At 39.9% G+C, this 19,118-nt stretch overlaps 1 protein-coding gene across 1 annotated transcript; it reads right to left on the bottom strand.

Annotated features, from left to right (window-relative positions):
* Positions 1–12,627: 12,627 nt before the first annotated feature.
* vsx2 (visual system homeobox 2) lies at positions 12,628–18,229 on the bottom strand. Its single transcript, XM_031742318.2, has 5 exons — positions 17,754–18,229; positions 17,268–17,352; positions 16,675–16,798; positions 13,900–14,080; positions 12,628–13,510 (listed from the first exon to the last, which is right to left on the bottom strand). Exons 1-5 carry the CDS (start codon positions 18,169–18,171, stop codon positions 13,131–13,133), a joined length of 1,188 nt encoding a protein of 395 aa, XP_031598178.2. The 5' UTR covers positions 18,172–18,229; the 3' UTR covers positions 12,628–13,130.
* Between the last annotated feature and the right edge of the window lie 889 nt (positions 18,230–19,118).

The following is a 19,118-nucleotide window of genomic DNA, read 5'->3' as shown; positions in this document are numbered from 1 at the left end:
CACTCTAATGTCTCATATTCCCTTATTCAATTTTCTTTGACGGGTCCGCCTCAGAGCAGGGATAGTTCTGCACTGGCATGGGGCTAGAAAAAAAGCAAGTAATTAACTGAACTCCAGATTATGATTTGATTTAAAAAACAAAATTAAAAACCTCATTCACAACACAAAGTTTCACATATTAAGAGATGTGTTTAGGTACGAAATCCCAGTGGACCAAAAGCTTAGAGTTAGCTTAGACTGCCTCAGCTGCTGATTTCTGTTTCTCGATGTGAACACAGCACCTGTTGTTCAAACACACTGTTTATGACGGGCAGCCAATCACAACAAAGTTGGTTTAACTGGAAGGCGACTAACATAGTTTGTTTCAGAGACAGAATGGACTGAGGGGACAGTCTTGTGCTGCAGCTGAACAGCTAAATCGTTAGTGGTTAGCTTAAAGTATTGAATGATGGAAAGTTGCAGCAGTTAGCTGGACTGAAATAGTTAGCTAAACTAATGAACAATAAACACTTAAACTGTTTAAGCTACATTTGACATCGTTTATAATGAAAAGTGATTAATAAACAGTGCTTAAACTAATATCTAAACTGATACAACATTATCATTAGCTATGGTAAATGGACTGGTTCTTATATAGCGATTTCTGCTCTACTCTTTTCTACCTGTTTTCTCAAAGCATTTTATACAACATGCCTCATTCACCCAATCATACAAGTACTTTTTTCTATCTTAAAGAGCTTTCTATATAATGTTCACACGTTCACACATCAAAGAGAAACTTGGGGTTTGTTGCCCACAGACTGGAGCAGCCATGGATCAAACCACCAATCTTCTGATTAGATGACCTGCGCTACCCCTGTGAGCTGACGGCTACCTAAACGTTATCAACAAATAGTTAAAACTATTGGTTGGATAAATGCAATGGTAAAATGGCTCAAACATCCAAGCTAGTCAGTGAAACATTTAGCATCAAAACCTACAACACTACGCAAAAGTCTTGAGTCACAGCATGTAAGACAAAAACAGCCCGAACTCTCTGAAGTCTTCAGAAATAGCTCTCCAGGCTTCTTGGACGACATTTAAAGCTCTTCTTTGTCAGTATGATCCCACACTGCTTCAATAATGTTGAGATCAGGCTGTGGGGAGGCCATCAATTTTCCATCAATTTTGACAAGATGTCCAACATCACTGATTGAAATGCAGCCCCAAACCATGACAGAGACTCCATTGTGTTTTACAGATGACTTCAGACACTCACTGTTTTACCTCTCATGACTTCGTCTGTACATATTGACAAAAACGCAAAATTTCTACTCATCAGTCCATAAGAACTGTTGCCACTGATTTGCAGGTCAGTTCTTGTGTAATTTGATATACCTCAGCCATTTCGCTCCATTTCCTAAAATGACACACTGCACTCTTGAGAGATATGCCAAGTCTTGACATCGACCCTTCAACTGGGACTATGTTTGATGAGGTTTCAGCAAAAAGTAGATTGGATCTGAAGGGCCAGATACATCTCTCAGGTTCTGTGCCATGTCTTAGCAGAATTGTTTTTCCTGTTTCTTAAGGACACGACTTTCAGATACTGCCCATCTGCTGTGGAAAGGGTTTTAAGCCTTCATGCTTTTGTTCTCTACTTGTCCAGTTTCCTCAATTTGTTTCTTTTCGGACACACAGCATACTGTGCCAAGAGATGACAAATTTTCAGCTAATAGCTCTTTAGGAATCACCTTGTTGGCACATAAATACTATTTTATGCCTGTCCAACTATGCTATCCTTGAGATTTTTCATAGATTCAACTTAAGAAATGGGAGCAAATTATGTGGCTGCTAGCGAAACAGTGCCTTAAGACACAATTTATATTTACGTGTAGACACAATGCTGGTTAATCCTTTGAGATAGGTACACTTTGACAAAATTAAAAACTTTTTTTTTTCAAAGAAGTGATCCAAGGTCATTTATTCTGTGTCTTTTATGAACCGGCATTCTGAATTCATGAGATTATGTTGTCACAATGTAAAACCTGTTTACCGTTTCTGCAGCAGATGTATTTTTACTGTAGTCTGCAACGTCTGTTAAAACAGCTCCAAGTCTCGGTTGATGAAGGCATCCTTTGGCTTATTTATAAGGCTGTCAAGGTACATCAGAGAACAAAGGTTGGAAACAAGTAAACGGGACACCGATTGTGTGGTTTGCAAAGCCTGTCAAAGCTTATTGTCGACCACGGAGCATTAGATTGACCACTTAGTGTTGCAGGCACAAGCCAGTGCAGTCACTGGCATGTCTCTTCACTGTCGTTTGGCATCACTCACTGTCGAGGCTCGAGGTGACTTCAGCTGCCAGAATGCTGTGAGCAGGAACAGGAACAGTGCCTACACTCTGAAGTCAGAATGTCAAAACAAAATTAGACCAGCGCTTCACTCGGCTCGAAAACTTGGAACCACCACCACGCACGTCCCGTTCCCTTGCCCCACCTGCCATGCATACAGTTCATTAGCCTCAGAGTAATAGCTGTCAGGTTCAGCTCTGCAGACAGCATAGCCAAGAAGCAGGAGAAAACAGATCACAACAAATAAATGTAGTAGACACTAATATTTAATTGCTAAGAATCCTACCCATCGTAAAATCAATTCAGGCAAATATTTGGCACATTAATGAAAAATGTTCTTGAGTCATATGAAGGACACACAGTCCTGCAACAAACGACTTGTGCACATGATGTTGCTTTAAAGCAGCAGCACAGGTAACCACTTCATATAATAAACCCTGCCTTATCAGCAAACTGTTTACTGAGGTCATAAATCAGAGTGAATTTTAATTTTCCACATAGAATTCCACATCCGTTTGCCCCCCATACCCAGTCATTAGAAAGGATTCACGTTCAAGGCACTTCTTTAATAGCTTCAGACGCTGAGACTGCATCCATCTTTCACATTCAGGTGCTGAAGAGAGCAATAAAAAGAGGAACAGAAGAAGAGAAAGTGGACGAACAACTAAAATAAGTCTCAAACTGGCCCTCAGCTGCTGTCCAAACCTTTGTGGAACCAAATACAGGAAGACAGAGACCTAGCTGGCTTTCCACTGCCAGACAAGCAAGTAACAGCAGCTGGTCATGTCCCACACTGCAGAACATGTTAGCCTGTGTTAGCAAAATCTTGTTTGCTCATCAAGACTGTACTGGACAGGCACAACATGAAGTAAGGAAATTTGTGTTTGTGTAGATTATATCTTTGTTGTAACAATGTATCTTGGCAATATCACTGGAAAGCGTGTTTATATCCACTTAAATGGTGCCACATTTGTAAGGAAAATGCGTTTGTGGGTTGAGCAGCAGAGTTGAGCATGAGGGTTGCACCCATGAAGAACTTGGCCAAATCTGCAACGGTATAAGATTTATTGCCAAGATGCATTGTTACAACATAGAAATCATTGATACAAATGCATATGTTCTTAATTTATGTTGTGCTAAGTTTATATACATACGTGTATAATTAAGGCAAAGGAATGCCTGTGTTACTATTTTAAGCAGAAATAAGAAGAGCGACTATTGACCTCTGTTTGTTTTATACATATATATACATATATGTACAGCCCATTCTGTATCAGATAGACTAGATAGCAAGTCTTACAGGAAGCCTGCATACCCGGACCTTTCCTAAATTCATCTGCTTTCTCTTTTTCAGCTTCTCCCCGAGCAAGTTTCTAATGCATGAAATGTGGCTTGATGGGGGAGACGGGGGCGAAAGTGCCGCTCTCATCAATGGGAGCTGTATGGGGTGCTGAAGTGGGCTCACTCTGAGAGAAAGTGCAGCGTTGCATGTGTTTTCTCTCCCTCAATAGATAGGAAGCTTCACCCACGCCTGCTAGCTCACTCACAGCATCCATAGCAAGCTCAGACCACCAGAAGCAAACTGATTTTATTAGTCATCCACCCCCACGTGAATAAAAACTTTCCAAGAGGCAGCAGGTTGAACGTGTACTTCTTCAAATATTGCAGCGCACATGTGAGCTGCGCTGTAAGCATCACCGTACGCAATCCAGGCTTTTCATTTTGAAAGGACACTACATTCTTTGTACCGAGTTTCTAAATATAATCGCATCTATAATTATCCGATTTTGTCGAGTCACACCCCCACCTTGTCACATCACATCATGAAAATAGACTGAATGGGTCTTGTATGCAGAACTAAAGTAGGACAATCACATTTCTAGAAGAATAACTGTGATGAATGAGCTGCAACAAAAAGCCCAATAAACTGGAATGGAGTGGAAACACAAAAACACATTAAAGCTGAGTGCTGCATAAATAGCGAGCATCATCACGCAACTGAAAGGCATTTTCAGATTATCATCACCGCTTTAATAAATACTTGTCACCTCTTCCTGCTCACAACTAGACGACCGACGAGTAGACGATATCTTTAGTGGCTGAAGTGTTTGCGAGAAAGAACGATACCTGCTATCTTTTATTACAGATGTTGTGATATTTTCCCCCTTCTTTTTATTGACCTATTGAAGAAAAAATCGTGGACATTTCTCTTTTGAAAAAGAAATAAGACTCAACAGAAACCACAATCTAAACTTGCCATTCAAAGGGAAGTTGTAAATGAGGAAGTGGACATTGTGACCTGAAATTTCACACAGTTGGAGCTGTGGCGGTTATCTCATTAAAGTGGCAAAACCTCTTTGCTTAGTATTGTGTGACGGATCTTAAATCAAAAGCACATAGTTCAGCTGGTAGATTATAGACTCTTGCATTCTGTCTGAAGTTCATCAGCTTTCATGTAGACAGATAAATGTAAAAATTTTATCTATATTTGATTATTCCGGAGACATTTTTTAGGTCAAAAATAGCTCCAATGACTTCTCTGGAATGGGTAAAACTAAACTGACATCTGAAACCTCAGAGATTTCAGCTGTTTATATGCAGACACAAGAAGCAAAGAGCGGTATAGTCCTCAGTCAGCATTTCGACATTGCCAGCAGTTTCTGATGGTCCCATTCGAGCACATTCAGATTCAAATGTAAAAGCTTTTTTTCTTCCTCTCTTTACTGAAATGTGTTTATTTATATTCCATTTGTATTTATTTTACAGACTGATGTCCTCCCTGTAGGATTTGAAAACCCCACACACATACACACTCTTTAAGAATATTCTGGGACATGCTCCAACCTCTCACAATGCCGCATTATATAGGTAGATACTGGAAATGGATGGAAGAATGTATTTATTAAAATACTGCAGGAGGAAACATGTAACAGCCAAAAATATTTATTTTTTATTTTATTTGTGAGATAAAGAATTTATCAAATGGAATCCCAAATCTTAGAGATTAAAGTTGCTGTCTGTCACTGAGTGATTTCCCCCCTTTTTTAAACAAAGTAATATGGAAGAGTTTTTTTGTCTGTTTGTTTTTTGTCTGCCAGGGTCCCTTTTAACTTGAGATACATTTTGGGAGCTCATTCTAAATATATTTATTAAATATGTGAACAGGAGGATTAACAATCCACAGCATATTGCTTAATTAAACGATGCATTTTTTTTATTTATGTTTTTATATAAACACACAGCCACTTTATTAGTTACATATTACAAATATGTAATCAGCCTTTTATCTACTGGAGCCATCCCTGGGGTTACAAAGAAATGTCTGTAAAAAGATCAATTGTCTAATGAGTGACAGGGGTCAGAGGAGAATGACCAAAACTAAGGCAACATTAATGCAAATAACCACTCTATATAGGCAATGTATGCAGAAGAGCATCTGTGAATGCATAACATGTTGTACTTTAGAGCAGGTGAGCTACAGCAGCAGAAGACCACACAGGTTGTCAACTAAGAACAAGAAACTGAGGCTACGATTCAAATGGGCTCGTCACAGTTGGACAACAGAAGATTGGATAAACATTGTATGGTCTGATGAGTAAACAACATGAAAGCATGGATCCATCCTCCCTTGTATAAATAGTTCAGGCTGCTGCTGCTGCTGCTGCTGCTGGTGTTACTGCTGGTGGTGTAAAGGTGGCAAACCTGCAGCAACTGTGTGCTGCTGTCATGTTAACATGGACTCTCTGAGGAATGTTTCCGGCTCCTTGTTGAGTCTGTGCCGTGAAGACTTGAGGCAGTTCTGAAGACAATATAGGGGGACCAACCCTGTACTAGCAATGTGTCCTCAAAAGGCATAAAATAATCTCTGATCACTGAACTTAAAACTGTGTTTGCTGCTGAATATATGCAATTCCAAAGAGAACCTTCTGATTTTCAGTGCTGGGTTACAGTATTGTAGCTATGGCAAAAAGAGAGTACACCCTGTATCAGTTCTAAGGTTTTACTTTTCAGGCTATCATAAAAAATAATCATTGGTGGGTCTTAAAATTAGGTTGACATCAGATGGACAACACATGACATATTAGACTGTGCCATTATTTATTTATCAAAAATTAAACCAAAATGCAGAAATAATGTCTGAAAAACTAAGCACACCTTTACTGCTTCTATAGGAATTGGGAGGAGAAGTAGCAGCCAGCTGCTGCTAACCAGTCACACCTGATTAATTGATCATCAGCAAACAAGTATGAATGCCTCCATAAAAGCACGAGCTTTAGTTTGCAGTATTCAGGTGTGTGTTATAGTTTGGTGCAAGGACATCAGCACTTGTCTAAGAGAAGCAATTGTTGCTGCCCATCTGTCTGGGAAAGGTTATATAGTCATTTCCGAACAATTTAAAGTCCATCATTCTACAGTGAGAAAGATGATTCACAAGTGAGCAAGAAGTGACCCAGGAGTGGTCGTCCCAGGAAATTCACCCCAAGGTGAGGGAGTGCTATGCTTCTGTGTCTGTAATGGACTGAAACAAAGCTACGACATGTATCAATTATAATATCAAAACTTTTTCATTTGCACCCCTTTAAAAAAGTCATATCAAATACTCAGTGCAATAAGTGATGAACATGAACCAGGGACGTTTACTAAAGTATCATATATGAGTACAGTTGAGTTTACATTAAAGCTATTTTATGGTTTTACTTCATTAGACTTCACAGGGAAATACATGTCTGATGACACTAGATTTTGTGACATCATTGGTTAATTTATTAGTCTGTTTTTCCTCTTTTGGTTGTTTAACTAGTACTTTGCAACATTTCTAGCTTTTAAAATGAAGCAGAGTCACTTTGCGTCCTTTTAAAATACAATCTTATGAAAAAAACCCAGTGAAATAATTCATAATAAAACACACACACATACATTTCCTCAAGTACTTTATTTCAGTAGAGTTTTGAGGTACTTTATTTTTCCACTTTATACTGTTTCATGGGTCTGCTTCATTATGTTTCAGAGAGAAATATTGTACTTGTCGCGCCACTACATTTTTTAACACTACACCGGCTGTTCTTTTAAGCTGTTGGTTTACGACCTTTCCTACCTTTAAAATGAACCAGCAAATGAGTATTTTTACTCATTTGCTGCTCTGATTATTTCATTTCAGTGAATTTAAGGGATTTAAAGAGGTTACCATATTCAGTGTTTCATTTTGGTGTTTCCTGTATATAAAGGTATGAGTTTTCTGGGCTCTGAACTGCAATGTGTGGGAAACAATGTTACATAAAATAGATATTTTGGTGGCATAGTCCACCTTTACTTCAATTCAGTTCAATTCAGTTTTATTTAAATAGCACCCAATCACAATGGTCACCTCAAGGAGTTTTAAGGTAAAGATCCTACAATAATACAGAGAAAAGTTCATCAATCAGACTGTGAGCAAGCACTTGGCGACAGTGGGAAGGAAAAACTCCCTTTCAATAGGAAGAAACCTCCAGCAGAACCAGGCTCATCTAATCATTCACACTGTAACCTACGGTCCTTGTAATTCAGATCCATGTAACTTAGTAGGAAAAATCTGTATTCCAAACAGGTGTTCTGAGGCACTTTTTAGTATGCATCAGGAAATAAAGACATCCCCACAACTCTTAGCACAACACTTGTCAGCATCCATTTCTGTAAACCCATCTGTCTTCTCTTCTCTCCCTCCCCTCTCCCTTCAAACCCCACTTTCACATCAGAGTTAAGCTCATCTTTGAAGCATTTCACACATTCATGCTTATCTGCCCTCGCACCTTTGTCGCACAGCAACATGCCTCCCTCTCTGTGGCGCCGGCATTTGCCAGGACGCACACTGGATTGATAACGGCCTCGCAGTCTCATCTTCTGGCTTCACTTATCACCCTTGAGCAACAAGGGAGCGCGGTCTATGCATTCATGGTTCTCTTCATTGATAAGAACAGACCGGACACTTTTTTCCCCTTTTTTGCCTCTTTGCTCAGAGCATTCCTCAAAACCGCTGTCTTATGCCAGCCGTAGCATTTAATGCAGCTGTAAGATAAGACTCTAGAAGATGTGATGGTTTTTAATTGCAACCTGAGTGCCTGACACCTTACGGGTAGCGGTAATGTAATTTTCCTAGACAAGAAATATGAAGCAGCAAGTAATAAAAGCCAGTAAGATCATTTTAAGGTAAACAGAGTCTAACACAGTTTATGTCTGCCCAGATGACTGGAGCTGGCATCTGAAACTATCTACAGATGGCCTGCTGAAAATACCGAGCACTGAAGGCTGGAGGGCGGCTGCAGTGAATGGCTGCTGGTGTCGTGCCACACATCATAAATCTTTCTGGGACAAGCAGTCAAGTCCAACTTCAAGAGATAACTGATATCCATTAGTAGAGTAGGCAGCAGTGACAAAGAGCAGTCTTTGTCTGTAGCACTCAGATGAGACAGAGGACACACATCCAGAGACAAAGAACTCCCATCATGCTGCTTTAATCGGGCTATAAATCTGACACACAGCATTTAGAGAGATTTGAAATCTAGCAGTGTGTTTTATGCAAGGGAAATGTGTGTATAACATTTTTGAATGAGAAACATTGTGAACAAATCATTCTCTCTTGCTTAATTTCACAATGTTGATGCTATAGGAAATGTCAACAAGTGAGCAGGTGAGGAAACATAATGAAATATTCTTGTTTTTTACACCAGCTACTCATAAATCTGCTATACTGGGGAGAAAACAGAGGATTGTTCAATGCAGCAGACTTCAATCAACAGATTAATCAAATGATTTGAGGATTAAAGAAGCATAATTATTGCACAAAGAGACTAATATATCATGCAGACACTCAGAACACTGATTTCAGTGAAATTTCAATATTAAGGAGATAATAATTCTAATCCAGAGACATGTAAGAGACAGCCAGCTGGGTCAGTGTGGCTTCAAAAAAAAAAAAAAAAAAGAACCGTGGAGATGAAATCAGTCCCCGGGCAGCACAGATCATTTAGCCACAGTATCAATTCCATCTCCATTAACCCACAGCAGACAGCCTCATCACAGAGAGCACCAGAAGAGTGACAAGAGATGACAAATATTGATCAAGATATCAGATCCTGTCTGCTCAGAAGCTTGTAATACGACCCTTTTTCTCTTCATCCTGACAGATATGAATCGATGATAAGATGGAAATGATTTTCCTGGATTTTTGTACATGGACAGGATTTTGTGAAATATGTAATTGAGAAGCTGTGTTTTAATTAAATTTACATGGACATACGTGGATTCAGGGCTTTTGATTTTAAATGCTCAAGATTGAAGCTCAACACTGCCACCCTGTGGCCAGAATAATCGATTTCTTTATCAACCTAGAGGATTTTGCATTTTATGCTATTGATAGAGTGCAAATATTCTATTTGTCTATGTTAACAGACTGTATATGCACACTGTTTGTATTTATAAATTTTATGTTGGTGTATACTATGTGGAAAAATAAAATACCAGTGCATGAAGATGTGCACAAATCATGGCACACGTGCTTTTGCTAAGATTATGGGCATATAACGATTATTTTATGAGATGTGGATTGATCGTTCAGATTAAAAAAGAAAGAAAGACAGAAAGAAATTGAAGTTTGCAGACAACGCAGCCATCTGCTGATAATGAAATCTCCTGAGCAGATATTGAGTTTCCTTTTTCACCTGCAGCTTTATTATTTCCTATTAGCATTATTGTCTGTTTTAAATCTAGCTTGTGGCAAAACCTTCATGCACAAGAGAAAGGCATGCTATTCATCACATGAGGAATGACTTGAGGTGAGAGTTTTAACTTCTTTAGTTGTGCGGTGGCTTTATTTCTATGGTTTGGGGTTTTATCGTTAACTCCTGCTTCTGTGCTGACATTTGAACCACACATTTTGCAATTTCTAAACCCACCAGAGAGCCTATCATCATGTTCTCAAATAAAGATGTAATGAAAAGCCATCTGCAAGAGATGCTCAGGTTTTTGATTGTACTGATAGGGTTATGCAGCAGGGGGCAGAACAGCACCACATTTCATTACACTGCGGTCTATCTATATCTCCGTTTGATTTCAAGTCTGCATGAAACTGGAGCCAAGAGGCTTCCAAAAATGATCTGTATGCACTTAATCTCACTCATAAAGTCATATCGCTCAGAACCCCATCAAAAAGAAATTGAATGTTAATATTGCATTAGTCAGAAATCTTTCCATAAAGCTCCCCCAGATATCACTTTGCATGGATTGAGATGATCTTATCATGGTCTTCAACAAGCAGACTGCCCATCAAAAGGGATACTGTGAATTACCTCCTCATATCCAATGTAAACAGCTTGATCTTCACCAAATCTGGTCTATAATAACCTTCTATTTCACTCTCAGAGGATTAAATAGCTTTGCACTTTAGAGGAATAATCCTAACTCTGTATATGTCTTGGCCTCAATAACTGAAACGGGCTGAGGGTGTGTGGAGTAGAGGTGCATGTATATTGCCATTCATTACGCTCACTCAGTTTCAAATAGCTATCGGGCTCATGGGGGGATTTCTTCTTTAAGGATGGTGCAGTAAGGAGGATGCAGTTTAATATGATGTTTATTTTCAGCTTTAAATTCTTCAGAATAGTAAGAAAGAGGAAGATTGAGAAGGAGAGAGAGAGATAGCAACTTGTAAGAGTTCAAGAGTTTAACTTCAGGGCGCTTTAGGAAACACAGGAACCATCAATCGCCAATTAAGTACTGTTAATTGTTTGGCAGTTGCCAACCAATTAACAGCAGTAAACCAGGCATAGGCAGTGCAATATTTACATGCTAAAACATTCTAACTAGCACTAAACACATAATAGAGTTTAGGCTGATAAAATGGCATTAATTTTGTAAATGTCTCATTATATAAACACAGAGAGAGATAGCTAGATAGATAGACAGGCTAACTAACGTGCCCTGGAATCCTTTCACTGAAATACCAGACTCTTATTGGCACCACAGAAGAAGTCATGAGACCACCAGCAGGGTTTATCCTCTGAGGATCTTGAATGTCATACAACAGTTTGTTGAGACCAACACAAGGGTATAAAGCTAAAATAAGATATCATTTAGTGATACATAAACTGGAAACGTATGTCTAGGTTAGCGAAGGCTACGAAATAAGATGAGCTTGAAACCAGTAATGGTTCTTGTGAGCATGAAATGTATCTGCTGCAGTGTCCCTTAATGCTAAATCTATCAGGTCTGAAGATTATTCTGCAGCTGGTTATTTTTATGCTCTGCCCTGAAAATATAGAAATATCAGAAATGATGACATCTGAAATATCTTTCTAAGGTTTTAATATCAAGAATTAAACCTTCCTTAACATTGCTGCTCACAAATTAACTCATCAGTGGAGAAGAATCTTCTTAACATCAACATTTCCTGCTCTCCTGGCACATCCCAGAGCATTTTTACCCATCGTTATTGATTGTATGTATACTTATCTCTGTCAACAAAGTAATTAACAACCTTTTCCCTATCGACTGACATTATGATTTCGAACTGAGAGCCATTCACTGCGGAGACATTCGGGGCCACACTGAGCGCAGTCGTCCCTTGCCTTTTGAAATTGCTCTCCGTTTAATTGGAATGGAACGCGGTTGTTCAACTCATTAAGAAGCCCCATTAGAAAGTGTGTGAAATGTGATATGGATTATAGCTAATGCGGCCACGTAGATGTGTTGTAAAGCCGAGTTCAAATGCCCTGATAGAAAGTTTTATAAACAGCCGGGGGAGAAATGAAGATTACCAACAAATGAAGCTGTTAGACTTTGGCTAAGTATTCAGATAAGAGGATGAAACAGCTTGAGTGTTGGACGCTAACAGCATGTATTGAAGTGATTTGAAATCAGGCTAAGGTCATCCTGCTTCACTCTCTTCTCCTGTCCCAAAAGCTCTGGTTCCCCTAGTTTAATCTGAAATTGAAGGCTCTCAACTGCGACGGATTATGGGGGGCTAACCCAAGCATGGAGCCGGGGGCGGTCTCCTAATCAGCCCAGCCAGCAGAGCAGCAAGTGACAACAAGTAGCTACTCCAGCAAGGAGGGGATCTTCAATGCCATTCAATAGTTACAGCAACAGGGCGGTAATCGAATCATTTAAAGCAAAAGAACTGACACCAAAACCCACATTTAATAAACAGTGATTTCTATTTTATGCTTTGTATTTTGAGTGATACATATTTTGAAATGAAAACACAAACATTTTTAAGACTACATGAAAACATATTACAAATTTGTGTCTTTAGTGGGACCGATTAATATATCAATTATTTACAGCACGATATAGGACAACATTTACTGTCTTTCTCTTGAAAGAGTTCTGTCGGTGGGGCGGCTCTTATCTAAAACGTCAGCACTTAGTAACTGTACAAGCAAAGGTTAAAATGAAATGCAGACTTTGACACACTGACTGCTCATTGCAAGTACTTCATGTTGCACTGGATGAAATTCTGCTCATCTGGCTCTCTCTATATAATTGTGGGATCTATATACAGGGATATTTCTCACTCTTGCTCTTTTCAGCCTTTCTCTATGATGATCAAGCAACAGCTGTATGTTTTGAAGTGAATCAGGGAGGGGGGGAAAGTGCATTTGCATCTTGTGTGCAGCAGCAAACCAGATGAGTTTTCTCCTTAAAGGAGTCCAGATGCAGGCCATCTGCAGGACAGCGAGTCATACCAGGTAAGTCCATGCTTAAAGCAGCCAGACCACTGCGTTCACTCGTGAAAACAAGAGTCCTCAGTGAATTCGACAGTCTCTATGGACTTTTCTGCTCCTCTGGTGAACTCAGGGGATCGCTGGCTTTCTCCTCGGCCTCCTGTCTCTCCGGTTTGCCCTCCAACTGTCTGTCATGAGAAACTGTTCCCAGCACTTTGGCACTGTGCTCCTGTGCTTTCGCCCTGAGCGCGGCAATGCTGTTCTCTCTCAGTTCCTCTTTAGAAATGACAGACTTGCCTTCTGACCTCTTCTCCTCGGCCTCGGCGTCTTCTGCCCTCTGAGAGCTCGGCTGCTGGGGTGCATCGCCCTTTCCTGACGGCGGGGGTGCTCCAGCCTCCATGGACTTTTTGTGCATCCCTGCAAAGAGTTGCGGGTATTCAGATTTAGAATAGCGTCTGTTGATTGGTAAGCCATCCTGGACTGAAAATAGCAAGCAAAAACAGTTGCGGTTTAGAAAATAATGTTTAAATGGACAGTGGCAATGCATGACCAGGGTACTGGATGAAAAATATTTTGCATGCTGATTTCAATTTAGGAAATATATTTGCTTTAGAAGGTCATGCTTAGGGGGGAAAGGGAACAAGACACGGGGTACTTGTGGAAAGTCAGAATAAACGCATTAATCTCAGCTTGTTAACTCAGTGAAGTGCAACCTCTTATTATTTAAAATTATGCTTATTCAGTCATCACTAACTGACTGAACTGTGCAGCTAAGATGTGCTTTGCATCTACAAAAATGGATGAACTAGGGAAAAAAAGTGGAAAAATCAGTAAAAGTTAAAAAAAAAAAAAAAAAAAAAAAGCCTCACCAAGCAGCCAGGGGGCGCAGGACTCCATGATACCATCCTTTGCAGACTTGAGGATGGACTCTGGCAGAGGGATTGAATGCCTCACCATGGCTCCATACAGTCCATATTCAGCCATCACTGTGCTGCGACCCCAGCATTTCTCCCTCTTCCTCCACTTGGCCCTCCGGTTCTGAAACCACACCTGTAACACAGGAAGAAGTTCCCCAGTTTTTAGCTATATCGCCTAAGTCATCATCTACTCTTCTTGCTGCATAGTCATAATCTCATATGATCTTATATGAGTGAGTCAGGTTTCAGGTCACTGCAGCAGAGGCCGAAATATGTGCAAGAGATTAAATTAGATTCATTCAAATAACCTTTTAATTTTGAATGAATAGTTTGTGGGAACAGCCGAGATGGACTTGAATAGTGTTGGGGCTTTTGATTACTGTTACAGAGGATATTGGGAATGAATTTTCAGTAATTTGGCAACCACAAGAAGAGGAAATCAGAGTTTCACCATGGCAGACTGTTTCAGAATGGCAATCTTATTGAATCTGCTGCATTATGTGCAAGATGCAACAATTTGTATCCTAAACAGGTTTGGGCTTTTTTGATGGATCATCTGCTAATATTTTAAGCCACCGATGAGATCAAATTTTGAGGGTGGAAAAAATCGGTTTGAGTTGTGTTTATCCAGCCAAAACGTGCTGTTAGTCCAATAATAAACGCTTAACGATGACAAAGAAATTCTAATTCAAACTTTTCCAGAAGGGATAATCAAACCCTCTTAAAATGTAACTAATTAATCCATTCCATCCATTTACTGTCATTTTAGGCTTTTCTAAAAGTGCCCTTTTAGAAAGTTAAAGCCTAGTCTTAGTTATTTTAAAGATGACCCATTTAGGAATCCAGTGCAATTCAAAGTGACTTAAGATAACAACTTAAGTCCTGTTTTGCTTGAGTCCATTGATTTCCCATAGCCTGCAGGTTCCAGGTGTAACAGATCTCTGCCTCCTGTCACTGCTTATCTCAAACTACCTGGTGGCATTATAGATGGTGTGACACTACAAGACACTTCACTTGGCCATGGCCAGCAAACTGCTTAAAGCCCGGAGTGTCTGTGTGTGCGCTGAGAGAAAGAGAGAGGCCAAATTGATTGTATAGCACAACACAGGATTGTTAAGCACTCAGCTTAGGCACCTCTGATGGCTCTGTGAGAGGAGGAAGGAGGGAGGGCAGACAGAAGACTCAAGCGAGGACAGATTTTAAATCGAAAGCGATCAAATCGTTTTCAAGCTTTTTTATTTTATTTTTTTCTTCTGGTAATTCTGATGGATAACCCTTATTTCATACAAGATACTTTTTTTAATGAGAAATTGCTTATGTGCCCCTTAAAAAGAAGCCAGTGTGTAAGCCGCGAGGAGGAGCGACCCAGGGGCACGCCGAGGCTGATTGAAAAATAAGTTAATTTCAGGCCCAATCGATGGTGGGCAGGCGGGCAAATATCACGGGAAATTAAACTACCGGGACTCGTGGGATCAGCGCTATTGACCCATGCTAATAAATTCAATGTAGTTATTTCATTTGAACTCCCTGCGTCTCTCTCCAAGCAGCAGCAGCCAGCCAGCCTCCCGAGCTCGTCTGATTTAACTAATTACACTCAATGAGAAAATTGGGTGTTAATTTTATTTAGGATGGGAGCAGGCCCTGGGGTTATTTATTTATTTCCTTTTATTATTTATTCCAGGCCGTACTGTTGCAGCCCGGTAATGAGAACGAGATTAAAAGGCACCCCGGCAGATGGATGGTCCAGGTCACACTGCAATCTTCTTCCGCCTTGATAGCTTGATTAGGTCGTTAGCGGCTCCTTCTCTGAGAACAAATTGTTTCACATCCAACTGCGCCTGATGAGAGATTATCTGTCCTGGCGAGGATGCTGGAGGAGAGCAGTCTTTGTTCAGACGGGAGGAGGAGGAAGAGGAGGAAGGGGAGGAGGAAGGGGGGCCCCATCGCTGATCGATTTGCTGGGGCTCACTTAGACCATCGTCCCTTTAACATCAGAGCAGCATCAGGGGCAGCTGGCGGCCTCCACTCAAATATTACAGCGGGTTATTAGCACTGATGGAAAGGTGAAGGATGAGCGAAGCGCATTCGCCCGAACAGGTGCATATTCATGAGGAGAGCGATTAGAATATTCACACAAATCATTAAGGCTGATGAGTTCAGAACGACACGAATCCGGTTTTAAAGAGACTGTTGCTTATTTTTTCAGAATGGCCCACAAAGCCCACATGCGCTGTTTAAAAATGTAAAATTAGATCGAATCCTTTGAATACAACGAAATTAATGTGAAACCCTATGAGATAGGCCTACTTTCACTCTGCTGTTGCTTTGATTAGCCAGTTGTGTATGTGCAAAGCAACTGTATGAAAAAAAAATATGTACAAATAAATCTATGCTTTAAATGAATGTTTTACGCAGTTTTTTCCTTTGTATTTTAAATGAATAATATTAAACGTCGCATTTTTACAGGCACAACTGGGCAAAAATAGATTGAAATAACCGAACAACTTTATACTTCTTATAAAATAAAATAAAATAAAATAAAATAAAATAAAGAATTCTTTGAACAACAAAAAAAAAAAAAAAAAAAAATGGAATTGCAAAACCCAAACCAATGAAAGCTCCATGGTCTTTTTTTTTCTAATTCAATAAATATTCATATCTTTTTATCATTTATTATTATAATTATCGGGTTTTTATATATATATGTATATATATATATATATATACCTGTATCCTGTCTTCAGGTAGCTCTGTTTTCATGGCCAGCATCTCTCGGGCATAAACATCCGGGTAGTGCGCTTCATTAAATGCCTTTTCTAGCTCCTCCAGCTGATACGAGGTGAATATGGTCCTGTGGAAACGGGTTAAATACAGGCTAGTGAAATACATTATTGTGCTTTGAAAACAAAAAACACACAAAAAAACTTTTTTTTTTCTTTCTGATAAACTAATGAATACACGTGGATGTTTTAACACACACAATTTGCAAAAACTAAAAAGGCGTTTTAGCTTTGAGTGACAGTTTTAATAACTTAAATAAAATCAGAACAGTACCCTGTTTTTCAGATTTGTTTTTATGGATAGCAATAATTTGAGAAAATAAAAGCTCACGAGCAGTAAATCCTTATCTGCACAGTTGTGAGTGTCAATGAAACAGTAAGACCAAAAATTTAAAAAAAAGAACAGCCACAGTGCATTTTATTTAACGGAAAGGGCCCTAATATGTTTTTTTTTATTTGAACAAAGAGATGTTGTATTAACATGAAATGTAACATTATCATCATTTTTTTTTCCCCTGAAATCCAGAAATCAGCACTAACCGGTGGCGTCTTTTCTTCCTTTTCTTGCTCTGACTTACTGACGACTTGGAGAGTTTTCGTTCATTAGAAGACAAATCTTCAGAGTCTGAGAAGAAGACGTAAAGTTTAATGACATATGCAAAGCCGTTTTTAAAAGATCACAGCAAATGTTTGCAACGACACAGCACAGGTTTAAATAAACCTGTCACAGCCTAAAACATTCCAGTTCAAACACGATACTAATACTACTAATACTACTACTACTAAAAAATAATAATAATAATAATAATAATAATGATATTAATAATGATGATGATGATGATGATGGTGATAATAATAATAATAATAATAATAATAATAATAATAATAATAATAATGAGGAAATGGAAGAAATCTGGAATCTGTGTTAATCCACAGTAACACAGTGAGTGGAAATGCGATAATAATATAACTGCTGTAATAATTTCACGGCTTGTTATGAATCATTAGAAAGTGACTGCAGATCACCTGAGCTGGCAGACTGGCTGGTGTCCAGCGGGCCCACGGACCTGCTGTGGGGCTGCAGGTGAACATCTTGCCCGTCAGACAGCACAGTCTCCAAAAACGCTGGCTGGCTGTAAAACGATGGAATCCCACCAGGGCCGATTAAGCCCATCCCGACACCCACGCCGGCGGGGCCCAGCATGGACCTGGCGGCGATAAGGTGCGCCCCGGCCGGCAGCGAGGCCAGTGGGCTCCTCGGGGCTACGGATGGCTCCTTATTCAGACCCAGTATCTCCTGGATGCCGAAGCCGGTGCACCTGGGCGGTGGATTGGTCGCGCCGCTCTTCGGCTGGTGGCTGTTACTCCCTCCATTAACACCCAGAGAGGTTTTCTCCGATAGATTTAAACTTTCCGACAACACGGCGCCCTGTTTCCCCGTCATAGTGTCTCCGATGTTCCTTGAAAGGCCTGTTTCTTATCACGGCGTCTAACAGGACGGTCCCCAGTGCATGATCCTCTGCGTAACACACAAGAGCCCTTTAGAAAATGGTCCTTTTATCCAACAGGTCCATCCCAACAAGAGGCAGAACCAGCAGCCAATCAGCTGCAAGGATTCAGGATTCCTGTGGATCATGGATGCATTATACGCCCTCCCGAATGGATATCTGTGTTTTCCTGAGGACTGCGTGGATAAATGAAGACGAGATCCGAGGTAAAAAGGAACAAACGATCTTTAAGTTTGCAATCTGTTGGAAGAAACAATGAGCGATGGAACAGATAAGGAACATCAAAACTGCAGCACTAGAACCGGACTTACTGGGAACAAAAGACAAAACAAAAAACAGCGTTTATACTCGCAGTCTGCCTGCCCTTACAAGTCCAAATATATGAAACAGTCTATTTCACACCGTTGAAATTCTGCATGTTTGGCAATCTGATGGAATAACTCTGTGATGCCTTTCCTTACACACACACACACACACACACACACACTCAAAGTCAGTTATGATCTCTCTGCCTAACCACTGGCTCATAGGAGTGGATAATTGATCTCCAGATGCTGTGGGAAACTCATCACACGCGAATCAAAGGCCCTCCCAAAAACGACAGCTGGACGACATGGACCCAGTCTGCGCTGCACGGTCCTGCACAGCGTTAATCCCACAGCAGCAGCAGACTACACAGATTATAAACCACAGGGGGATTTTTCTTGGAGGATGTAGGAAATTAAACAGAATATGAGCAACGAACACACAAAATAATACAAAACTAACAAGAAACTCCCACAGCATGTTTTTTGTTTTAATAATAATAATAATAATAATAATAATACTAATAATAATAATAAATTATAAAATAATTATTTCATTCATTTTATTGCAATAACAC

The sequence above is a fragment of the Oreochromis aureus genome, linkage group 19 (assembly GCF_013358895.1).
Source record: "Oreochromis aureus strain Israel breed Guangdong linkage group 19, ZZ_aureus, whole genome shotgun sequence".
NCBI lineage: Eukaryota > Metazoa > Chordata > Actinopteri > Cichliformes > Cichlidae > Oreochromis > Oreochromis aureus.
Note: the sequence above shows the minus strand (reverse complement) of the source record. Positions and strands in the feature narration are given on the sequence as shown.